At 53.7% G+C, this 24996-nt stretch overlaps 1 protein-coding gene across 4 annotated transcripts in view; it reads right to left on the minus strand.

Annotated features, from left to right (window-relative positions):
• Window positions 1-230: 230 nt before the first annotated feature.
• The window catches only part of DNMT3A (DNA methyltransferase 3 alpha), a 103709-nt gene continuing 78943 nt past the window's right edge, over window positions 231-24996 (minus strand). For 3 of the 4 annotated variants that reach the window (XM_038560954.1, XM_038560953.1, XM_038560955.1), the window contains exons 7-23: window positions 18502-18717; window positions 18079-18237; window positions 17696-17803; window positions 17245-17401; window positions 16760-16909; window positions 16608-16652; window positions 15776-15855; window positions 15055-15167; window positions 14681-14864; window positions 14355-14439; window positions 12390-12535; window positions 11464-11554; window positions 11126-11274; window positions 9932-10017; window positions 7936-8005; window positions 6995-7113; window positions 231-6220 (exon numbers count right to left, since the gene is read on the minus strand). In XM_038560954.1, coding sequence (XP_038416882.1) covers window positions 6079-6220; window positions 6995-7113; window positions 7936-8005; window positions 9932-10017; window positions 11126-11274; window positions 11464-11554; window positions 12390-12535; window positions 14355-14439; window positions 14681-14864; window positions 15055-15167; window positions 15776-15855; window positions 16608-16652; window positions 16760-16909; window positions 17245-17401; window positions 17696-17803; window positions 18079-18237; window positions 18502-18717 — 2100 coding nt within the window. In that variant the 3' untranslated portion in view covers window positions 231-6078. Of the gene's footprint in view, window positions 6221-6994; window positions 7114-7935; window positions 8006-9931; window positions 10018-11125; window positions 11275-11463; window positions 11555-12389; window positions 12536-14354; window positions 14440-14680; window positions 14865-15054; window positions 15168-15775; window positions 15856-16607; window positions 16653-16759; window positions 16910-17244; window positions 17402-17695; window positions 17804-18078; window positions 18238-18501; window positions 18718-22095; window positions 22214-24996 lie in introns of those variants that run through there. The other variant, XM_038560956.1, reaches the window with a different exon arrangement.

Genomic DNA, 24996 nt, shown 5'->3' on the forward strand with positions numbered 1-24996 from the left:
GAAGGAGAAGGAGAAGGAGAAGAAGAGGAGAAGAGGAGGAAGAAAAAGAAGAAAAAAAACCCAAAGGAAAAAGAAAAAAAAAAAAGGAAAAAAAGAGGAACTGAAGAGAAAGGGGGGTGGGGAGGGGCGGGGAGGAAGTCCTGCATTTAGCTGCGTGGAATGTGGAGTAAAAGTGCTCTGCCGCCGGGGTCAAAGCGAAATCGTCTGTAACAGTAAAAGGTATTACCAAATCAGCTACAGAGTTTATTCTTCAGTATGAATACATGATTTCCCACAAATAAGTAAGCACCCGCTACTTCAATGCCTCAGCTAAAACACATGAAATCGCTCATTTAGTTTTCAAGTACAAAGTTAAAATGCCTTTTTAATAATAATATATCAGAGTAAAATAATAGTCTCTTTTAAACTCCACTACAAGAAAACAAAACAAACAGTCATTGTCCAGACAGCAGACTTAATTTAACAATATATATTTTTAATAAAATGTTTTAGCACCTTGTTGAGTCACCTCCTCCCTCTGCGTATTCTAAGAAATTTCGGCATTTTTTGGGTTGGTTGGTGAATTCTAGGGCTGTGCGACCGAATCAGTCTGGGACGTGAAATGGGACTGCGGGCGAGGCTTTTGATCCCTGCTCATCTCCTCAGGCGTGGGGTGGGGGGAGGGCTGGAGGCTGCTGGACTGGGGGTGAGGGGGAGTCACCCGCCTGCCCGTAAGGTGGAGCAGATTTGGGGGGGGGTTTCCAGTTACCAGAGTTCCAGGAGTCCGCGGGCCTCCGTTCAGACAATTCAGCCCGTCACAACTAGCAAAGGGACCCTGCGTGCTCGTCCTCGGGGTTCAGACCTGCCTGTTCCTCTCACCCCAGAAGCCCCACTGCTGAGGGAAAGGTCACCAAACAAAGGCCCGCTTCGGCCAGGTCTCTGAGACACAAGGGGACGGGAGGGCTGCCCTCGCTTCCCAAAGACACCCAAGCTTTCCTTTACCACAATGTAAAGAGATTCGAGAGCTTCTGCTAGCATTGTGGAGTCAGTCAATCCTTGCCATTAATCTTCCCTCTTTCCTCCCAGACCCTGCAAACAAGCGTAGTTAATCCCTGCCTCCGCGGGGTCAGGCCATGCTAGCTCCAGGCCAGTCCTCCATAGCACCCTCCCATCCTGTGCTGGAGCAAAGCCTTCAGCTTTCCTGCCAAGGACAACTCCAGTGTCACCTCAAATCACAACCCTAGGAGCAACCAGACTAGACAATGCCCAAAGAAAAATTCAGATTCCTCACCTCCTGGGATCAGTATGAGGCCTGGCTAGAAACTCTCTTCTCGCCAGAATCTTGGGTCAGCTATCCCCCTGACCAAGGGAAACAGCCAGTCCTCTCCAGATCACGGTGCCAGGGAGGCCCCAAGGCCCTAATCCACAGCTTGAGGGGGCTAACGACTCCTCTGGAAGGCCCTAGTGCCATAGCAACTCTGGCCAAGCAGAACGGCGGCAGGAATTCAAAACCTCCTCCAAGATCTACTTTACATATACTTAGATCATCAAGCATAGGAAGACTACGGGTTGCAGTTTTCTGCAGAACACCTCCCAGATGGCTCCACTGAAATATTCCCTCTCTTGCTCCTGCGACAGACCTTCTTGTGCTAGAGATGGCGGGTATTCCCATCTAGGCTTTCCCAGAACTGTCAGCAAAGCAGGAAGGAGGGAGAGCAGTTCAATGTCCAACAGCCTTTCCTGCTGCCGGGTCTGCCTGTCCCAATCCACACCCTAGCGACTCACCAAGACTCCTACGGGCATTTCTACCAGACAACCACTCCCAGGCCTGTCTCAAAAGCTAAGAGGTCCTGGATGCTCTTTGGGGAAGTTTGCTTTCTAGAATAATGTTCAATAGCAGGAAGACTCTGGGGTCTAGAGAGAAAAACAGATAGTAAGAGGCTCATGTCATCTGTTGACTGCAAGAACTCTCTCCCCACCCGAGTCTTCACCTGTGGTTCCCCCAGCCTACTGCTCTCCAGTCAGTCCCAAGGGTAGGGGCTTAGCACCAGCCAGCTCAAGGCTGGCCCACAGGGCTCAGCAGCCGCCTGCGAGAGACTCACTTACTCCTCAAGCAGGAGACTGATGGCTCTGTGACTCTGGCACAAGCCCCCAGCGACTTACCCCAGACAAAAACCACCAATCTCTTTGGCACCACCTTCCACTTGGCACCTGCAACATAAGGGAGGCACCATCCTCAGTCCCTGGAAGCCCTGGTTTCCAGGGGTAAATGTCATCAGAAAGAAAATCCCACTGGGGACACACTCCAGAATTTTCCGGAGGCCTTCTTGGTTTCTCCTATTCCACGCTTCTATCCGCAGCTTTACGAACCACAGCAAGTGCAACGACCCCCACCTTAAATCCTCATACAACTCTACGTCAGCCAAAGCACAAAGCCTTCAGAAGGCGACTGGATTTGTGTCCCCAGAAGCGCCCCACCCAGGGCTAGCAGCAGACTGTTGTGAGCATCTGAAGTGGTCAGGTTGGCACATTCCCAAGGTCCCCTGTGCCCTCCCAAGTTCTGATGGGGGACCAGGCCTGTGGGTTGAGCTGGAAGAAAAGCTGGTGATAACTGTCATCTGGCCCATTCCAGGGCCTAGTCAGGTTGTTGGGACCAGGAGGAACAAGTGCTCTTAAGTACATCAGCCACAACAACCAGGCCTCCTCCCAGCAAGCTGGCCAGCCCACACTAAGCCCTCAGGCTTGCCGTGTTCCATGGCTACCAAGTTTCTTCCCCACATCAACCCCCCCCCACCCCGCGCCCATGGGGTGGAGCTTGGACCATCAGGAAAGGCAAACTCCTTCACATAAGCAGTGGGGAAAAGGCCCAGGAGGGCCAGGAGAGCTGGGAAGTCTGTTTGCAGAGGAAGGCCCATGAAGGGCCTGGTCCCGACACCGGGGGCTGTGAAGACCATAGCATTGGCCAGTGGGGGAGGGAGCACCTTGGACTGCCTGATGCAGCCCCTCCTCCCCGCAGCCCTCCTGGAGTGCTGCTGGTGGACCCAGGCCAGGAAGATGGGGCCCGGCTGGAGAAGGAGGGGGCAGGGCGAGCACCACAGTTAGGTACAGGGATTCCAACAAGGGAGAGACAGAGGTATCCCCCCTCCTAGCTGCTCCAGCCCCAAGGGGGCTCATCATGGCCACCTGCCACCACGTCACAGAGCTGGCAGGAAGCACCTGGGTGGGATCTTAAAAACCAATCTGACCAGGAAACCAGTAGCTTGAAGCCCAGGACCAAGCACCTCTAAAAGGAACGGGAGACTGTGGCCACCAGCTGTGAGCTTACTCCTGAGCAACGAGCAAGGGATTCAAAGCCTTGGTTTAGTTTTGTCACCAATTGCTAATTTCCTTTATTCAAAAGATAAGTTTCACTGTCCCATTTTTTTTTTCCCCAATGGAAGCCCCCTGGCCAAGACAGACCTGGATGTCAAATTTTATTTTGGTTGGGGGAGAATAGGTAGGGGGAGTCGAGGGCTGACTTGACTGGTGCCTAGAGTTGCAGGTCAGTATCACAGGTTGCTAACAGAAGAATCTTTTGACATCACCAGGGGCAAAAGAGATAGAACGCTACCTGCTAGAGGAGAGCACCTGCGGAAATAAAACCTCCTCCTTTTCCTGCCTTCAGCACCTAGCAACTTCTGGGATTGACGGTCTACCTGCAATCAGGGCAACAGAGGTAAAGAGCTGCAGGGCCGACGCCACCAAGTCCTGAATCCTGGGGAGGAGTGCTGGGAGCCCCCTGGCTGTGTGTGCGTGTGTGAGTGCGCCCATTCTGCATCGGTAGAAATCTGTTCCTGTGTATGCGTGTGGGATTGATTGATTGGTGTGGGGCTTATGTCTGCAGTGGGACCTGGGGCTCAGCACTCTGAGCCCCCTTGTCCCGCTCCCCACTACATAATATTTCTTATACATGACCCTATCTATGTATTTAATATAGCGCCTATCACCATAGGCCCTATCTTTCTAGGGATGCGAACTTGGGACCATGTGCTTGACAGCACACCTCCCAGCCCTGCCAGTCCCAGGAGGTGCCATCCCCCCTCCCATTATAAAATATATATCTCTATATGCCACATATCTACACCCCATCTATCCAGGCAAGCATCTGCCCATTGGGCCCTCACCCTGGAGCCACCAACGCTGGCCCTGCCTACCGCCGACACCAGGCTGCCTGCCTCGGTAGGAGGTGGAGCCAAGTGTCCGCACACATGGGGCTCCAGGTGCTGCTGGCTCCAGGTGCGAGCACAGCTATCATCAGACCAAGTACTAGAAAAGAAATACACACCACTCCAATCATACACACGAGGAGAGAGATGGCCCGGTCCTCCCTCCAGCCCTGACACACGTGACTCAAGAGGAGGGGAAGTAGAAGAGAAGAGGGACGCGCCCAGAAGGCCGGCCTCAGGGGACTCCCCTGGCAGCCCGGCTGTCGCTGCGCCCGGTGGCCCACCTGGCCCGAGGGGTGGGGAGCCAGGGCACCAGGGCCACCACTTACTCAGAAGCACCCTGCTCCCCGCACCTTGGTTTATAACCGAAAGGAAGGGGGGGTTGGGTTTTTGTTTTCTTAAAGAAAATCTGAAAACAAACATAATTATAACCAGAACCATAAGAATAATTATAACAAAAGGTGTCATCAGCCTCCCAGTATAAAACTGCAGCCTTTGGAGATGACCAAAAACATCACATTCCAGGGGCCGGAAGCCGCCTTGTGCACAGAGGGTGGATGGTGAGGGCCTCATAAAAGAACACACAAAAGGCGACTTAGACAGGAAAGCACCAGTACGTTTTGTATGTTTTTTTATTTGCTCCAGGTGGGGTTTTTAACGGTCACTTTCCCACACTCTGGATAATTTCTGATCCCACCACAAGGAGCCCTCGAATCGGCTAATGTGAGAAATTGGGAATGAAGACCCCTTTATCCTGCCATCTTGCCGAGGGAGTCTCCTTTTTTTTGGAAAAAAAAAAAAAAAATCGAAAGGTTATTGCGTGAGCCTGGATGAATCCCACTCTCAGCCCTCCACGGTCCGGCCCACCCCGTCTCACCCCTGTTTTTGGCAGGGAGAAGTGGGAGTACGTGGGTCCCGAATTCTCCTCCTTCGCCTTGTTAAACACCAGGGGGAAAGCCCGCCATGGCAACGATTCACCTTCAAGCTGCCTCCCTTCTCCATCCAACGTTAAAACCCTTTGCACATAAGGCAACGTGGAAGCTGATGTTTTTACTCATCTCGCTGTTTTAAAGCACCATTATGAAGTCAGGTTGTACAGTAGTTAACAGTACCTTTTATATATATATCTCATATCTATCATATATATATAAACTGTAAACAAGAGGTAACAGCGGCTTCTAGAAACTGATTTTCTTCAAGGTTTCCTGTGTGGTAGGCACCTGAAATACTGTATAAAAGGGTCTTGTGTGATCTGTCTCCCTGCTGCTCGTTGGGCTCTGTTCTGCATGACCAGGAATGGTGCTGGCAAGACAGCTCAGCGGCTGGAAGGAAATTCTGCCGCTGAGCGTCACTATTTTCCGCCCCCTGCTTGTGCTCCTATCTGATCAGGCTAGAGACAACAACAAAAAAAGATATATAGTTAAAAAAAAAAAATCTCCAATATATAGATTTCTGTAGAATTTCCTTTTTTTTTCTCCTGTCCTTCCTCTGCAAGGTATTGTTACTATTTCCTGTTACTGGTTTTTGCTGCAATAAACCCTCTTGTTTCAATCACAGCAAGAAACAAAAACCCAAACGAACAGAAAACCCCTCTGAAAAGAGTAGAAAACAAAAGGTTTGACCAAAAAAAAGGGGGGGGGGGGAGAGATGGGAGGGAGCTTGGTTTTGTTTTTAAATAGGACTGAAGATTAACATTGAAAAATCAGGAGATGACGTCCAACCCTTTGTGCAAGGCAAAGCCCTCCGGTACTTCCGCCTCTGGTTTTTGTTTTAAATTTCCTTTTTCTCTTCTGGGTGCTGATACTTCTCTCCATCCTCATGTTGTTGGTGTTTTGTGTTTTTTTTTTTTTTTTGTTTAACTTTGTGTCACTACCTCAGTCTGCCCTCATGTCCCTTACACACAAGCAAAATATTCCTTCAGCGGAGCGAAGAGGTGGCGGATGACCGGCACGCTCCACGACCGGCCCAGCAGTCTCTGCCTCGCCAAGCGGCTCATGTTGGAGACATCGGTATAGTGGACAGGGAAGCCAAACACCCTGGGGAGAAAAGGCAGAAAGGGCAGGGGGTTGGGGGCGGTGATCGTGGACGGGTGCGACCCGGCTGCATCTTCCGTCTTTTGTCACCCATCACAACCCGGGCCCCCTGCCACTTGCCGTGCATCTGAAGGGAGAAGACACCCGCTGACCGGGAGTGGCCACACAGCAGAAACAAAGTTAGCATTTGGGGAAAAACAGATCCAGAGTCTGTCGGTAATAAACACACCTCCCTAGTACCTTCCCCCGAGAGCAAATACTTGACCAAGGAGCCGTGCTGCTGCCTGGCTGGAGAAGCTTCAGCCTTCCGTTTGCTCCGGGTGTGCGTGTAAAGGGTCACTTCGGCTAAACTGCGACTACACTGGGGGCGAGGAGGCCGTCTAGCCCAGGCGATTAGTTTATACCCAGTCAGGACGTGAGGCCATGTAGCCTGCCTGGTCCTGTGCCATCCTGGTTTGCAAAGTCCCCAAAACGAGTAGTGAGAGTGGAGGAAGCTCCTGGGGTTGCACTGTTTCCTGGAGGTTTAGCAGGACCCCTGGGAGCCATGGCCCCCTGAACGGGTTTCCTAGACCCCTGTGACCCTGGGCCCGGCCTTACAATGCACAGGAGCGTCTGCCCACCCCCTCCCCTCCAGGAACCTGCTGTGTTGGGAAATGCTCAAGTGGCATCTGTGGAAACTACAAGCCCAGCCCAAAGGGGCAGCGATTCTTCCCTCAGAGGCAGCAATCACCACGCGCCACGCACCCCAGGACACAAGCACGTGGCCTCGGGTACTACCTTTCCATTTCAGTGCACCATAAGATGTCCTCTTTCTCATTCATGAAGACGGGGAAATGCTGGTCTTTGCCCTGCTTTATGGAGTTCGACCTAGTAGTAATGGTCCTCACTTTGCTGAACTAGAAGACGAGGAGAGGAAAAGAGGAATGAGCACTCACTCGCTGGCCATGCGTCTATAACACGTGCACCAGGCACTTGCCAGGACGGGAGAGTCAAACACTGACAAGGCCTGGTCCATCCAGGTGGCCGGGTCAGACCCCAGTGTGAGCCTCCGCAGATCCCACTGCCCTGCTCTTCTTTCCACTTTGAGGTCACCCGGCTATCCTTAGTCTGGTCCCACTGGCCGAGGACTTGAGAGGTAGCAGCTCGAGCCACTGAACTTCCTAAGTCTTCTAAGAATGGGTTCTTGCACAGGTGTAGCGAATTGCAGGCAAAAAGGATGCCAAATCACTGAGGGGCTCCTGACAGACATCTCTGGGGTGCCAGCAGTCCCGGATGCTGGCGCCTGACCTCATGGAACCTGACGCCTGGTACACTCACTCCGGGAGATTTCTCCAGAGAGAAGTGCAGCTTCCACATCACAGGAGAACACGCCATCCTGAAGGCTCGTGCAATAGGTCCTGGCCAAAAGATTTAAGAGCCCTAGGAGATCTAGGGACCTTGGCAAAGACTTCTGAAGTGTCTGCGTCCCACAGGACCAGCAGGCGAGCTCAGCGAGGATGGGCTGAAGGCCAGGAAGGATTTCTGGTCTCTCTCCTTGCCCTTCAGGCTGTCCCCTGGGTCCTCCCCTCTGGCCGACTGGGTGTGTGACCCCGTGCCACCTCCTAAACTGCCTTCTCTGCACTAGCTGCAGACACTGCCCTGGGGAGCACACTGGCTCATCCTGCCATCTCTCCCCTTCTCCCTACCCCCCAGCACAGGGCTTTGGCGCCGGGGCTAACCTTGGCTATCCTGCCGTGCTCCAGACACTCCTGCAGCTCCAGCTTATCATTCACAGTGGATGCCAACGGCCTAGGAGGCAGAAAGAGAAGATAACGACAGAGACCAGGAGAGCAACAGGGATGCGCGTGGCGGTGCTGGCCCAGCAGCCAGGACTCACACGGAGAGGTGAGAGGACCGTCATCACCCCCACACACATCATGACCCCTTCAAACTCCCCCAGAACATATGCACACACACTGCAGCCGTCTACGGGCAGTCCACCAAGCGTTAATCCTTAAAGGGAAATTCCACAGTGGTCTCAATCTATAGATAAGCAGATAATGCCTGCCCAGAAAAAGGAAAACCCAATTACTTTTGTGCCAGTCATCTTAAAATACACTGAGTTCTAAAAATACCTTTCACGGGGGCGCCTTGGTGGCTCAGTCAGTTGAGCATCTGACCTTGGCTCAGGTCATGATCTCAATCAGGCCCCGCATTATTGAGGGAGGGAGTGTCAGCGCTCAGCAGGGAGTCTGCTTGTCCCTCTCCCTCTGCCCCTCCCCCCAACTCCTATGCTAATTAATTAATAAATTAAAATCTTAAAAAAGAAAAAAAGGTATCCACCACAAAGCAAGCTTTGGGGGGTAACCAAATGTTCTGTGTCTTGACAATGGTGAGGGTTGCATGGGTGTGCACACTAGATGAAATTCATCAAAGCGTGTACCTTCACTTCTGCAGTTCCCAGAAGACTAAAACTCTGTGACACTGAACATGTCACCTTTTGGAGGGCAGAGCATATCACTGAACATCACCTTTGGCGCTGACCTTTTCTGACATTTCACACAAGTCTACCATCTCAGCATGGGGCCCACAGGGACCCCAGGCCAAAGTGCACACCTCCAGCCTCCACCCCATTTATGCACACACACATTCTAGGTGGACCCACACGGCACCTCTGCTCCCCCTCGAAGTTCAGGGTTCTGGAATTTTAGAGTTGGAAGAAGGAGGGGAGAACAATCCCATAGGACCCAGGTCTGGGAAGAGACACAGAGTTCGTGGCTCCATGAAATACTGGACTACATGACCCAGTCTACTTTCAGAACACACCTACAGCTTGGGAACTTAGGAGGAGGCACTAAATGGTCTGCAGGTCAACCCTCCCACAGACAAGTCTCCTTCCCATCAATAAGCCCTCATAAAACATAGGAGCTTTGCCAAACGGATATGAGACTGGGGATGTTCCTACAACTTCATGCTAATGGCTAAGGGGGACAGAAGGCTGAGGCCAGATTACATGATGTTAACGATTTATAGATATAAGCAAGGGTGACAATCCACTCTTAGAACATTCTGGAAAATATTGTGCTGCATCACAGATATTTAGATAGGGTGGACCTGACTCTACTCTTGAACTGCTAATGTTCAACCAGAATTCCTTTCTCCTCATAGGCCTTTTTAAAATCCAACTATTACACTGAAGAAATCCTTCTCTTCATTCCTGGACATTAACATCTCTACCTGTGTAATCGAAGCAAAGAACATCTTTCCAAAAAAGGATCTGAAGCCAACAAAGTGCGTGGATAGTAAGCAAAGTGGGACCCTCTGAGCTGCATGGAGCTACTTCGAGATTCCCTCTCCTGGAGCAGGTGTGGCCCAGCTGTGGGCACTGCTCTTCCCCACCCCAACTCCACCCTCCACAGCTTACCTCTGGAGACTAAGGACAAGCGGATTCTAGATACATCACCAGTGCAGGAGAACCAACTATGTAACTCAGCAGCACAGTGATTCTCCTATTTCGACCCCTAGCTACTGGTTTCTCAGGCAAGTATTTTCTACACCCTGACTCCCGTTCTCCCTCAAGGAGAAGGAAACAGAGAAGAACATGGTAGAGCAGCAAGCTGGTCAGCAGGGGAAGGTATGCCCAAGAGGGCTCACTCAGTGACCTCCTCCTCCTTGGGCCGAGCTGCCTGCAGACACCAACCCGCAGCCACCCCTGGCCCGGGCACTCTCACCAACCTGTTCATACCAGGAAGGTTCCCCCAGAAGTAGCGGGCCCTGTGTGCAGCTGACACTTCTTTGGCATCAATCATCACAGGGTTGGACTATAAAACAGGAGAAAGATTAAAGATCAGAAATAAAGGAATAGCAGATTATGCCAGGAAATTTTGCTAGTTGAGAGCCTTACAGGCTGAAAGGTACTTGCTTTTTCCTTTCTCTCAGGAAGCCACGCAGTGGGACTGCCTGAAGCCTCCAGGAAAAGCCAGAATGGAATCCAGCCATATTCCACATGCTCTCATTAGAACATTCTAGAGCACTGTAGTCTAACTGAATATTCTGTGATGATAGAAATGTTTTTTGTCTGCACTGTTCAACGGAGTAGCTGCAGGTGGCTAATGAGTACTTGAAATGAGGCTAGAGCGACTGAGGAATTTTAATGTTAACTCAAATACCACACAGGGCTGATGGCTACCCTACTGGACTATGTAGCTCTAGCTGACCCAGAGGCTCTGAGCAGGGAAGTTCCAATGAGTATGGACATGTTTGCTCTATGTCCAGATTACAAGCCAAATATACGTTTGTTTGCATTTTAAGAACATCAGCTTGAGGGATTACTGACCCCATGATTCTGGATCACAGTCTTGAGCTCCCAGACCATCTCCCCGCCCTCCCAGCAACCGAGAATGCATCTGGCCACAGAGACCTTCTGTGTGTGGTTCCAACCCGGCTCAGCACTGACAAGGGACCCATATCATGGGGAATAAATCCAGGTAAGCCATCTTTTTTTTTTTTTAACTTCCTAAGTGCCATAGAGCATCTGTCATGGTGCCAGGGGAACAAGGGCAAGCCATTCTGGTCAGGGAAAACGGATTTGGCCATCTCGAAGATTTCCCCCAGTGAAACACCACATAGAACCCCAAACTCTAGGAGTCTGGCACCCCACCCTACTTGGGAATGGTGAAGCCCTTCCAGCCCTGAGGCCCACACCCACATACTACCTCTCAGAGTCAGACCACGAGGTTCTTTCCAGGGGCATCCTCTATCAGTGTTTCCTCCCTGTCTAACCGGGAAGCCCTGAGCTTCCCAAACAGGCCCCTTGCAAAGCAGAAGTCACCAGTCCCCAGCTCCACAATGCAGATGAGACAGGGATAAAGCAGCAGCCCAAGGTAGAAGCCATTAGAGAGCTGGCCAAACCAAGGTTGCTGGCTATACCTCGAGAAATCGCGAGATGTCCCTCTTGTCACTAACGCCCATGGCCACCACATTCTCAAAGAGCCAGAAGAAGGGGCGGTCATCTCCCTCCTTGGGCCGCGCATCATGCAGCAGGCGGTAGAACTCAAAGAAGAGCCGGCCAGTGCCCTCTGAGAGGTCGGAAGAGAAAGCCATCAGCTGGGGCTGTCTGCATGAGACAGTGGTGTGGCTCGGGCACAGGGAGGGCAAGGGAGGACAGGGTCGTCGGGAGTAGCCGTCCCAGGGCAGAAATATCCAAGGAGGAAACCTATGTGCGGAAGCACCAGCTCAGAAGGTGGAGGGGTGAGCGCGGCACCTACCGTAGAGTCCTTTACGGGCAGGATTGACGATGGAGAGATCATTGCAAGGACTGCCCCCAATCACCAGATCGAACGGGCCCCACTCCTGGATCTGGGAGGATAAAGGTAACGGGATGGCCTGATGTCCGGGGACAGAGGCAGAAAGGAAGAAGGAAATTATCTGTGGATTCGGCATAAAAGTACTTTGACATGGGAGAAAGGAGACCCAGCTGCTTGGTATGCCCACTATATACACTCGGATGTACATACTACACACACACACACACACACACACACACACACAGCGCCATGGACAAGTCACTGAGGCTGAGTTCAGTTTCTGAAACAAAGTGAAGGGATCCAACTGGATCATTTCTGAGGCCAGCAGGGGAACAGTGTGCTCCCAACAGAAAAAGCAGCCACTTAGAGGGAAGGCGGTCCGGGCTAAGCAGCTGCATGTGAAGGTACTTTGTGCTCTGTGCACTTTGGGCAGGGTGCTCGGGCCACCTGAACACCCTCCAAAAGCCCTTGGTCATCCCTGAGGGCCTGCAATTACAGGGGTAGACACAGATAACTGGAAAGGCAAAGGGTCATCTGGGCAAGACCCTGCCAAAGCCATCTCCTACCCCCTGCCGAAATGGAGGCTGGTAAAGCTGTTGCCCAAAGTATCGAGAAAATGGGAACTGAAGCACCGTGCTACAAAGGCCCTGCAGCTAGCCAGGAGGCAGCTAGGGCCTAAATCCTGGGCCTGCTCCCGGTTCCCATTTGGATTTGCTCATTTTCCTCTCCAGACAGGGAACATGGCAGAGGAGGTAAGACCGGGGTGGGGATTGGGGGGAGAAAGGAAAAGAGCAGGTAAGCGAAATGCAAGGTGGCTACTGCCGCCCTCAGGAGCAAAGTGCAAGGAACGCAGAGGAGGTGGGGCGGGTCCCACTACACGGACATACATGCTTCTGCGTGACGCTGCGGACGTCCCCGACGTACATGATCTTCCCCTGGTGCCGTACCATGCCCACCGTGATGGAGTCCTCGCACACCTCGGAGGCGATGTAGCGGTCCACCTGAATCCCCAAGTCCTTCAGCACCAGAAGCCCTGTGCCAGCCAGCAGAAGGCACGGTCACTGGGGCTGCTTGCCAGCATCCTGGTCTTCGCAGGGGGCTCTCTAGTCAGCTGGACACGTGGGCCAGCAACAGCCTTGAGCCCCACCCTGCCTAGGAAGCTGCAGGATCCTCCTGGATCCTATTTTATGCCTACTTTGATCTACTTAGAAGGCCGTCAAGACCAAACAAGAGGTGGTTTCTGGAATCGGAGAGAACAGCAGGTAACTTTTTGGGTGGCCTTTGTTGTTCCTACATCCTACCTGACTGTTCCTTCCTCACCCCCCACCAGCTATGGCCTCCTGCTGTGATTCCACCCATCCTCCAAGACTCAACACAAATGCCACCTGCTCTAAAAAACGTTTCATCACCCCCACTCCCCCACACCCTGCAGCCCCCTGGAAGCAACCCCCCTCCTCTGGAGACCCCCCAGCACTTTGTATAGCTCTCCAACTCATCAGAACGGTGGGTATTTCTACTTCAGCCCTTCTCTTGGGTGGCAAATGCTCTTCAGACAGAGAAGGAGCTCATCCGTGTTTTCCTCCTGAGCGAACTACACTCACTTCCTTACCATGATGGCTTCACAAATGTTTGCTGAATTGAGGGCAAGGAAACCATTAGAACAGACCCTGAGAGTTTCTGGAGAAACCGGGTACAGCAGCACCATTTCCACTGTACCCACAGATCCCCCTCCACGAAGGAGCTTTTATAGCCTCTTGGGGTGTGGTGTGGTTTATGTGGGCCTTAAGGTTCTGGCAGGGGAAACCAAGGCTGTAAATTAACTTCTCTAGGTTTATAGAATATCAACGCTGAGCTGAGAACAGAACATAAACATCTGGCCTGGGACGCCACCATGTCCCAGCCGTCTCCCTTTGGTCACGTGAAGACACAAGTTCTAAGGAGGGTTATTCCTTTCTTAAGAATGGAGAAGCCATGGGCTGGCCTGGGGGCACGGCAGAGGGATGATTGTGTGTCAGTAACACCTTTTGGGAGGGTTCTCTGGCAAGGTCAAGAACCACATAAAACAAACTTCCTAAGGGTGCCCAGCACTCCCTACAAGAGAATGGTTTACGTATATAATGATGTGTGTGTAACGATGCTTGTCACAGGCTGCTCATAATAGAGAAAAAATAGTAAACAACCCAACAGAGGGTTAGTTAAATTATGGTACTTTCACCCAGTGGAATCTGATGCAGCATTCACAAATAAAGGATATAGTTCCATATTAACATGAAAAAGCAGTCACGATATCAAATAAAAAGGCGAGTTACAACACAGTGTGCATTTTACTATCCTTTCATTTTATTTTTCTATCTACGTAGGATTCTAAAAACACATACACATATGTGCACTGAAAAAAAAAATAGAAGAAGATATACACCAAAATGCTAATTATAGATTTATGGGTGATTTAAATATTGTTTAAACTCTCTTGTTGATCTTTTTTTTGTTTTTGTTTGTTTTTTTTTTTTACCATGACTTACAGTCATCATACATAGAACGCTGCCTATGTTTTCGTTTTGGTCGCCGAGTCTGTCCTTTTGAGGCTTTGTGAAAATCTTCAATAACCTCTGACTAGCAATCACCCTGTCCTCTGCTGGAGCGCCTCCCCCACTGAGAAATGTGCCCACCAGACATGGTGGTTGACCACTGACTGTACTTCTCACTGAACACAAAAAAAGTCTCTGCGGGGTAATACTTTAACAGCTGTAATGTTAACTAGCATTCTGCTTTGCCAGAGTTAAAACATAGGTGATTCCTCAAGTGGAGCTCCCCCATCCCGGGGTGGGGCTCCGGGTGTGCCACACACTCACCTGTAGCAATTCCATCAAATAGAGACAGCACCCGGATGGGCTTCCTCTTCTCGGCTGGGACAGGCGGGTAAACCTTCGGAGGGTCCTAGGCAGCAAGCACAACAGGCCAGGTGAACGCCTGAGAGTACATTGCAGGTCTGCACCCAGGGCTGGCCCTCCCGGCCGACTAGGCCCACTGTGGCCTTCTGAACCCACACCCCTGCAAGTGGCACAGGTGCTTCTGCCTGTCGCCCGGGGCCCCATGAGATGCTCCTGCCAGGTCTGAGCCTGCCCTCTGGCTCCAGCAGGGAGGAGGTGAGAAGAGGCACCCCAGGCCCAGCACTCACAAATTCCTGGTCGTGGTTATTGGCGAAGAACATCTGGAGCCGTGAGGGCCAGTCGTCCCGCCGCCGCAGTAGCCCGTAGGTGCCCTTGTGCCCACACATGTAGCAGTTCCAGGGGTCCTCCTTGATGGCTGCCTGGGCGGCCCCCGGCCCCACTAAGAGATCCACACACTCCACACAAAAGCACCTGGAAGGAAGCCCAGTGTGGCGGGGGGGGCCTCTCAGCCCCAGACAGAGCCTGGCTGGGGAGGGGGCCGCTACAGGGTGGGCCAGGGAGGGGTGGGAGGTGTTAGCCAGGGAGGGGAGGGGAGGGGAGGGGAGGGGAGGGGAGGGAGGGAGGGGAGGGGAGGGAGGGAATGGTGAGGAGGGACCCTCACCTGCAGCAGTTATTGTTCCCACACATGAGCACCTCGCGCCCCCCACAGCAAATGGTGCAGTAGGACTGGTAGCCATCATCATCGTACTGGTATGCGCACTCCAGGAAGCAGTTCTAGAGGGCGGGGCAGAGGGTCAGAGACCACCAGGCTACAGGCAGCATGGTCAGGGCAAAGGCAGGCTTTGAACCCAGCCTCGGGGCCCTCACCTTGGAACCTCAACTCGTTCTTGCAGACACGAGCCTGCCAACCTCTTGAACCACGGACCTGGGAAGAGGCTAGCAGGTCTCGCAACCCACAGCAGTGCATGGGAAGGACAAGGGCAAGGCCAAGGAGGGGGCGGCACCCCCTTGCTCCTTGTTACAGCCCTGGGCTTTTCTCGTGGGGCCCCAAGGACACGGCAACCCACCCACTTGTCAGCCACTCTCTACCCTCCCTCCACCCTACTATCCCATACTAGGGACTGTGACACATGAGCCAATATCTGGGGACCCAAATGGGCTCTGGAGGGAGAAAGAATCTTCCCCTCCTTGGGGAGGACAGATAACACTGTCGAACACTCTGAAGCCCAAGGGTCTGTTTTATCAGGACTGTGTCCAGAGCAAACCATGGTGTCAGCATGGCAGCTACTTTAGACGACTACAAGACCAAAGAGCTGAGAAGGTGCAGACAACCGGGGACTGAGGGCTGCCTTCAACCACGTCCCTGCTGGATGTACCCCTACCTTACAGTTTTGGCACATTCCTCCGACAAAGAGAGGGTGTTCCAGGGTAACGTTGAGGCTCCCACAAGAGATACAAATGTCTGGAAAGAGTAGAGAAAGAGTGAATGTCTTTGAAGGGCCCCTTCCCACCTTGGGGCCAATGCTCAGCTCCAGAAAAGCCACAAGAAAAGGGTGTGCCGGGGCAGCAGCCCAAAAAAGAAGGCAGACCGGAGTCTGGGAGGGTACCCCATGCAACAGGGAGGCATCATGGCCCCAATCTCGATGCCCACTCAGCTCTCAGGGCAGCAATGCCACCCATCCAGGAAAGGCAGTAATTCGAGGACAAGAACCTGCCTATGAGAAGAGGGCCTGGACCCTGGGTGACTGGAGACTGTCCCTGGCCAGTACTTAAGTCTTATGCCCTGCCCCCATCTCTGCCAGCCCTGAGGGCCCCGAGCCAGACAGACTAGGCCAAGGGAGACAGATGGGAGATGCTCTAGAGACCACTGGATGAAAGAAAGCCAGAGGTCATGAGTTCAAGCAAATCCAAGAAGAGGGCACCCTTCTCTGACGCACTGGAGTTCCCATACCCTAACGACCAGCCCGTGCCACTGGTAGGAAAGTAAGATGGCAGCCCCAGGAAGACAGCTGTGTGTGCAAAGCAGGGTGGGGTTGGTGGCATAAGCAGGATAGACGCTCTCACTGGGTGCCAAGGTCCCGTGATGTTCAAACCTTTCTAAGCACTTATGTTATTCTGCACCGGGCACACCACACTAGGAAGCAAGCCCTGCGGCCGGACCTGGGGGCGACAGACTATGGACTCCCCAGGAGGTCTAGGCCCATCAGGACTTACCCTCGATGTTCCGGCACTTCTGCCGCACTTCGTACACCAGCCGCTCTGCGGAGGGGAGGAGAGCCCAGCATCAGAGGGGGCTGAGGGGGCCATGCCCGCTCCTCTGAATGCCAGCCTCGCCGAGCCTCTCTCTCCAGAGCCAGGCCAACTACCTCTTGTGCGTTCATCAATGATCTCCTTGACCTTGGGCTTCTCAGTTGTGCTCTTTCGGGGCTTTTTGGCTGGTGGGGGTGGTGCATAGGCAGCTGCCTCGGGTTCGACCCACATGTCTGTGTAAACTTCTTTGTAGGGGTTCTTCTCTTCTGGAGAGGGAAAGCAGGGGACATGATCATGGCCGTTGACAAGCAGTGCCAGCTCCCTCCCCTCCTCTATTCTGCCTACAAAGGCGTGCCACTTGCTCCCCAAATTGTTCTAGCTCCCAGCTCTCCAGTGCCAACAAGCCAACGGGAGCAGCTTATTCTGAGCCCCAGAGCAGCAATGCCCCTATCCTGACCCCAGGGAAAGGGAGTTTGTAGCCACTCCCCCTGGGCCACTCGACCGAAGAGTTGGCAGCTCTAAGCAGGGCCTTCCCAACCCTGGCATGGAGCTGCCTGGCTGGCAGGGGTCCCAGAAGGCTAGCCTGGGCACCTGCATTTACCTTCGGGTGGCTCCAGGCCCTTGGGGCCAGAAGGCTGGAACCCTCCAAGAGCCCACTCGATCATCTGTTTGTTCTGCACCTCCACAGCCTTGGCAGTGTCGCTCTCATCGCTGTCGTGGCACGCCGGGAACAACTTCCCCGCGCGGCTACTGGCCACCTGGAGAGCAACATGTATGGGGGAGGGTGTGAGGACAGGCTGGAGGACAGCAGAGGTGGCCTGGGGAAAGAGCTGGTAGAAGGGGTAGGGGAGGGTCACAGGAGAACTTCAGAGGAGGGGAGTGCAGAAAGGGGCGAGTGATGGAGGTGGAGGGTGGGGGGACAAAAGGGAGTCACAAGGGCCTGCAGGTAGACCCTTTGCCCAGGCAGGCCTAACCTCTGCTTTTAACTCCTGCTGCCAGACTAACCAGGAGTCCCTGCTGCCTCAGCCTCCTCGCCGTGGAGGGGCACTCACCTGCAGGACCTCATAGATGGCTTTTCGGTACATGGGCTGCTTGTTGTAGGTGGCTTGGTGGAAAGCACTGCAGAAGGAGCTCAGCGGCATCAACTTCTCAACACACACCTAGAGAACCAGCCATGTTTCTCCTCCTGCCAAACCCAGCAAGTCCCTACCATGTGCCTGGCAATGGGCAGGTACTGGGGCCTTAAGACTCAGCCTCTGCCCTTGAGAGAACCAGGTAGGTTGATAAGTAATCTTCCAGTCACCCGTGTTGAGTGGGAGCGGGCAGAGCCCACCTCTCCCACCCCAGTTCCAGATAGAGCCCCCAGCCCAAAACCACAGGCCCGAGGACCAAGACCCATCCCTCCCTGAGGCTCCCACCAAATCCCACAACTCACCACCGAGAACTTGCCGTCTCCAAACCACATGACCCAGCGGGTGCCTTCAGCTGCTCGGCTCCGGCCCGTCATCCACCAAGACACAATGCGGCCTGGCCACCAGGAGAAGCCCCGAAGTTTCCCCCACACCAGCTCCCCAATGCCAAAGCCCCGGCCGTCCTGGAGCCCCAAGGAGCAGAAGTCATTACGTGGTGGTCACGAGGCCCTGCCACCCTGATCCCCCCGTGGCAACCCCAGCCCTGGGCATCTGAGGGTCAGGACAGCCAGGAGGGAGTTCCATCTGAACCGACCAGGACAGAGCAAGACTGGGGAGACGAAGAGGCCTGGGGTCAGGTGGAGAGAGGAGAGCAGGACGGGAAGAGCTGGCAGTGGAAGGACCCAGGAAAGAGCTGGCCGAGGCAGGTGAAGAAGCGAGCCGCTCACCTCGTACTCTGGCTCATCGTCGGCTGCTTTGGTGGTGTTCTTGTCCCCAGCATCTGCCCCTACGGGCTCAGGTGTGGTGGCCACAGTGGGGGATGCAGGGTCGGTGGGCTGCTGCACTGCAGGAGGGCTGGCCTCTTCCACCTTCTGAGACTCGCCAGACCCCTGGTTTTCTTCCACAGCATTCATTACTGCTATCACCTTGGCTTTCTTCTCAGCCTGGAGAAACAAGGAACAGAAGTTACCTTGACCTCTCCAGGTATTAGCACGGCCACTTGATACTGGGAGGGGTGGGAGGGGGGCTCTTATCAACCTCTTTGTGGTCTGGAGACAGTGACAGGGAGGTCAAGGGCAAGAAGAGTTCTTTGCTCAGCAACTCGATTGGCTTGCCACAGAAAAAAATGGGAAAATCTGAGGTGGGTTGGTAAACTCAAGTCATTTGGCTGTTTTCCAACCTTCTTTTGTGCCTCTCACGAAATCCTTCTCCTTCAGTCAACATCATCAGTTGTCCACCCTCTGACATGGAAGATTTATTCTATTCAAATAGTCATTGCACGCCTTAGCTCAAGCACAGATCCTTGCTCCGTCCTCTTCTATCCTACTTCCCAATCACGAACTGGATCCTCTTGTCTTTTTTTTTTTTTTTTTTAATATTTTCCTGGGCAATCTACCCCTTCTATTCCTGGTCTTGGCTTCCAGACCACAAATCTAGTTTTGTCGTGATGTCTACGATCATGAAATCACTGCTCTGCGTCCCCCTCTGCTTGAACACCAAGGCAAGCCCTGTCAGAGCTTGCCTGCTCCCACGCTATTCTGGAATCTTAGGATCCTATCAAACGTACATTATCAGATTCATCGCTTCTTTCTACACACACCTTTCAGATCCATCAATGCATTTATTCTTTCAAAAATGGTTTATGGAGAACACACTACAGTTCACGCATCCTCTCTGCCATCCTGAGAAATTCACAATCCAAAACCAATCATGCTCCCATTTGGACAGCCTCCATCCATTCACTGTCTGGCGCTCATCCTTCCCAAAACCTGCTCCAGGATTCCCTAAAGCAGAGCATGAAATCCTTAGCTCTAAGAACCATTCAACCTAATCTCACCCCAGAGACTGAATCTGAGGGACCCATGAACTCAAACTTTAAGGCTCTGCACCTGTTTCCACCACCTTCGGAGAAAAACCTCCCAACCTCAGCATGCCTTTCAATAGGACTCCCCAGAGAGTTTAGAACTGTGACTGCAAGCCCACCCTCAAGACTACACAAGAGGATGGGAGAGGCACTTGGAGTAGAAGAGCTTGAAGCTAGTCTAAGCTAGATGTCGGAGCATCTACGTTCCGGTCTTTGCCTTGCAACTCACTGAACAGCTGATTCTGGAGCAGTCCTTTCTCATGAGTTGCTCCAACCTAAAAAAGCAATTGATCTAAAGGATTTCTGTTGAACTTCTCTGACTGGTTTAAGAATCGGACATATCTAAGTATCAAGAATGCCAAGGACTCTCCAAAGCTGTTGATGGACTCCCAAACCCTAGAGTCCCTGGTTAAGAACCTTTGTGCTGAGCCCAAAGGTCTACTGTGTTGTTGATTCATTTTGTTTCAATCTTCCAGTCTTTATCTCCGGCCACCAACCAAACCTACTTCTGGTGGAGTCCTTGAACCCTGGAGATGGAAATCTTAGTTTTTTCCCTAACAGTATTCTAAGAAGGGCTAATGCATCCTTTGCCCCCAGCCCACAAACAGCTGGGAAAATGAGCCGGATGCCAGCAGTGGAAGAATGCAGAGCAACTGCTCTTCCCGCCTCTCACCTGCCCTCCCCTTCCTACCATCAATTATCTACCACCCCCTCCCCCATAGGAAGATGCACCTAGGTGTGCACTCAACCCCATCCTCTTCTGGAATCAGTGGTGGCAGCACTACTGAAACCCCAGATTTGCTCACAGAGAAGCCTCACGCCTCCTTGAAATTCAGGCATGGATGACTGATCTGGACCACGGTGCTTGCATGGGTGACCCAAAGACCCCGCTGCAGGGGTGATACGGCCCCTCACCACAACCAGGTACAGGTGGCAGAGGGCGGGAGGAGCCTTCTGAGGAAAGGTGAAGTCACCTGCACAGCAAGCAGCAGCGGGTGGCTGCTGCGCGCCCCCCCCCCCAGGTCTAGAAGGGAGTCGTGCCTGATGCCACCCTCGTCACTCCCCCACAGCCCCTTTGTCTCTCTTCTCAACCCCTCCACAGTGAGTTCCTGAACATCATTCTTCCCCCACAACTTCCCCCAGCTTGTCAGATGCTGCTGCTGACGGCTGCTAAGCGCCCCCAACCCACTAGGTGCAGGAGAACACGCACCCAGCAGGGTTTTGGCAGGCGGAGGAGGAGGAAGGGGGCCTCCATCGGGACGAGGCCAGCAGGGGTGGGGGAAGGAGGAAGGGGGGGTGGGTTAGCAGCAGGAGGCATGAGGAAAGGGGAAGAAGTGGCAGAGACGGTGGCTGGGTGGGGGAGGGGCCTCATTAGAATAGTCTGCCTAGGGCAGTGTGGGAATGCCTTTTTTCCACGCTCACTCCCACCCTCCTCCCCAGGCAAACAATGGGAGAAAGAAGGGTTAACTCAGGGCTTTGGCATTTGGGCTAAAGGCTCCTACCCCCAGTTCACAAGGTCCTACTCCAGAGAGGCCCAGAGATTGGGCAGGACCAAGGAAGACACCACACCACCCCCTCCCACTACTGCGGCTCAAGGAAGCCACTTCGTCTGGAGTTTGCCCAGCCTGGAAAGCCACTGGTAACTCCACTCTAGTAGAGGCAAGGCCTCCCTGACCAGTCCCACCGTCCTGGGCAGCTGTCCCGCCTCCACCTTCCTCTGGAGCTCGGGCTGCTTCCCGTTCCAAAGGTCAGAGGTCTGGGCGCCCATGCGGACTCCCCGCTGGTGCAGTGGATCCCAGGCTGTCCCAGGCACCTCTCCCATCACAGGCCGTCGTCAGGCTGCCCCCCCCCCCCCCCGCGACACCCGCTGATGTGCCACTGCCCCTGTCAGGGTCACAGCATTCCCTCCCACCCAACGCCACTTCTCTCTGCTGGTCTGCCCGGTGGCTCCGAGGGACACGCGGGAGAGGAAACTGTCCCTCTCCCAAGAGGCCACAAGGCTGGCACGGCCCGAGGACAGCATGGTCCACCAGCCAGGAGCACTGGTCAGCAAGCAAATGCCAACGAGCCATCAGCCAGGTAGCTCACCAGAGGCGCTGCTTGCAGCCCAACTCCTGGTGGCCCAGCTCCCCTGGGCCAGGGCCTGCCCCCCAGCCTTCAGGGACTCCTGCCCCAGGTTCACACGCTGGGGCTGCTCTTCTGGCCCCTGCAGGGCCAGGTCCCACCTGAGCGCAGGGAGGAGTGGGGGCTTGGGGCTCCTGAGGCGGGAGTGGGTGGGACGGCACTAACTCAGCATCTCCAGAACTCGGGCCAGGCAGAGCGGCCAGCTCCTGCGGGCCAGGGAGGCATACTTTGACTCTTCTCAAATCCAGAGGGCTGCAGCGGCCCAGAGATCCTCCCACCGGCCCCTGCCGCCTCCCCGCCCCCAGCCTCCCCAGGGCTCCGTCCAGGAACCTACCCATAAGGCCAGGTGCAGCCCCTCTGTGGTCCGGCTCAGGTGTGAGCCCCGGCCCTGAAGCTCTGTAAGTAGCTGCCCGTCTGGGGGGAGGGGAAGGGGGCGATGGGGCTGGGGGCGGAGGGGGCCAGGGAGAGGGGGAGGGGGGAGGCGGGGGGGAGGGCTTGAACATTTTCTTTGTCTAGAACTCCAGGTCACGTGGGCCCCGCTGGAGTGCCTGGTTGGCTGCGAGCGGGCCGGGGGAGGGGGCCGGCTCTCAGACGCTGGCAGTGGGCCAGCCCCTCTCTGCCGTCCGAGGGGCGCGGGCCGCCGCCGGGGCCTGGGGGCGCGGCTGGGCCTCCGCCCGTTCCCAGGACCCCGCCCAGGCCGGGCCGGAGGCGGCGCCGCCCCCTCCTCCGGGCCGGCCCGCCCGCCCCCTCCGCCCAGACTCTGCGCGAGCTCCGAGGGGCGCCGTGGGGCGAGGCGGGGAGCCCGCGGAGGTAGGGAAGGGGACCGGGAGGGAAGGGGCTGCTCTGCAGCGGCGGAGGTAAGCCGGGAGCGCGGAGCGGGCCAGGAGCGCCGGCCAAAGGAGAGAGGAGGTTGCGGACAGCCTGGGAGAGCCAGGAGAAAGTTGTTAAAAGTCAGTCTCTCGGAAGCACAACCAAAAAAAAAAAAAAAAAAAAAAAAAAAGAAAACAAGAAAAAGCTTACAGATGAGCGTAGAGGCCCAGGAAGCTGTAGGGAAAACTCAAAGCACACAGAGGCGGACAGAAGACGCCTGCAGAAATTGGGAGCGCTCCAGAACAAGAAGTGCTGGGGAGAGGGCTCTCCTCTTCATACTACAGGTGGATAGAGAGGGGTCCCTTAAAAGCGTGCCTTGAGTTCAGGCTTTGAAAAACCTCTTCCTGGCCAAGTCCCTGGGTCCCCTAGGTCACTCAGGATCTGTGTTGAATGTCCCATTTTTCTGTGTGTCAGGTGGTGGGGGGAAGGCACACTCTTAAGTTAGGAGGACAGCAGTTTCTCATTCCTGGGCACAATCATCTGCAGCTCAAGAAGACCACATTCCTCTCCTGGAGCCTCCAGGTAGAGCCTCCACCAATTCAAGCTCCCTCCTCCCAGCAGAGGCCCCTCCCCTCAAGGAGACACTCTCTCACATACATGCGCGCGCACATACACACAGTCTCCACCCACATCAGATAAAGCAGCAGACCCTCCTGGCCCTGCCAATCAAAGAGTTGACAGATTCAACTAGACTTGGAGAGATAGTAAAAGGTCATTGAAAAACATTTGTGAAGATAACTGTACCACAAATACCAAGCCCCATGGACCTGGTTGGCTTGAAAGCCAACAAAAAGTGGCCAGTATGAATGATAAATGAGGTTAAGGAGGGCAGTGCAGAGCAAAGATGAATCAGATCTTGAATGAGGTAAGATAGGAAGGAAATAAGAGATGGAAGACTGAGGTGAGAGAAAATCCTTGCCCACCTCCACCTGCCACATCCCACTACAACTAAGGCTAAAGGGTGCAGAGAAAGAGGTCAATGGATACAATCTATAGCAGTGAAGACTAACCGCAGACTCTGAGAATACCAGATGGACTGGATATTTTGGAAAGATCAGCCTGGTTTCAATGTGCACAGTAAATTGGAAGGAAGAGCAGAGAAACTGAAGGTAATTGCTCTGGGCAGCAGAGGGCTGTTGAGCCAATAGCACTTTTAGGAAGGTCTGGACTTGGGTTCTGGTTCCATTACCATGACCTTGAAGGAGTCACTTAACCCCAAGAAGTCAGTTTTCTCGTTTGCAAAACAGAAGTGATAACATCTGCCCTCCCAGGCTCTGGAATACCAGCATCTCTTAAAGAGATGATGCCCCAGGTGCCTGGCTTCCAGCCACAGTCAGCTGGGAACATACCAGCTGGCACCGATGATGATGATGCTGGTAGAATGAGGTCAAGAGCTGTGCTGTGAAGGACAGCCCTCCCATCCCTCCTGGGGCTCAGCATCCTTCTGAGAGCCATCAGAGCAAGCAAGCCCTGAAGAGGGAGAAGGACACCACATCAGAGGACTTTCTCCAGATAATACTTGGGGAGTTCAAACTTCCCTCTCCCCACCCCAACTGAGGCCCAGAACCCATACAGCCAGCAGAAGGAGCCATTCCACAAAACACAAGCTCTTCTGCTCAAACCATCTTTCAACCCAATCAAGGTATCTGGTACAATTTTTCAGAAGAGCCCCATGCAGAGATGAGAAGCCCTGAATTTGTGCCTCTTGCCTGCTCTCACCCTTTGAGGAATGCAATAGCACTTCCTTCACTTCATCTCTCACTGATGTCTCCTCAGCATTCAAGGCCTGTACACGAGGCCACTTTAGGATACCCCCCCCCCCCCCCTCCGGCCGGCCTCATCTCAAAATGAAGTTTCTGATCTGGCTTGGCTGGCTCTTTTTAAAGACATTCTGTCTCCTTTCTGACCTCTCCTTTTCCATTACTACGTGGCCATAACACCTTAGACTCTATACTCTTTGGTCTTGAGACTCCTTCAGACGGTGCTAATGATGCCTATGCGTGCAGCCAGAACTCAAGGTGTCAGAATGGAGCAAGGCCATCAGTTTCACTTTCTCTTGGCCCACTTTTAGTCTTTCCCTCCAGCTGCCAAATTTCCTTATTCTCATCTTCTAAAATTAAGCTCAAATTTTACCTCTTCCACACAGCTCCCAATTTAAGCAAAAGAAAGCCCAAACTCAAAGTTGTCCTATTGCCAACCTCGGGCACCATCCCTCTATCTGTAGCTATGTGGACAGGAAAGGTTCCCTTCCCTTCATGAGTCACTCAGAGAGTCATGTCTTCTTCATCCTCAGTGGACAGAGACAGGCCCCAAACAGAAGAGACCTCAGATTTAGGACAAGGGGTGACTTTAGCAAAATGTCAGG

Source organism: Canis lupus, chromosome 17 (assembly GCF_011100685.1).
Source record: "Canis lupus familiaris isolate Mischka breed German Shepherd chromosome 17, alternate assembly UU_Cfam_GSD_1.0, whole genome shotgun sequence".
NCBI classification, from domain to species: Eukaryota; Metazoa; Chordata; class Mammalia; order Carnivora; family Canidae; genus Canis; species Canis lupus.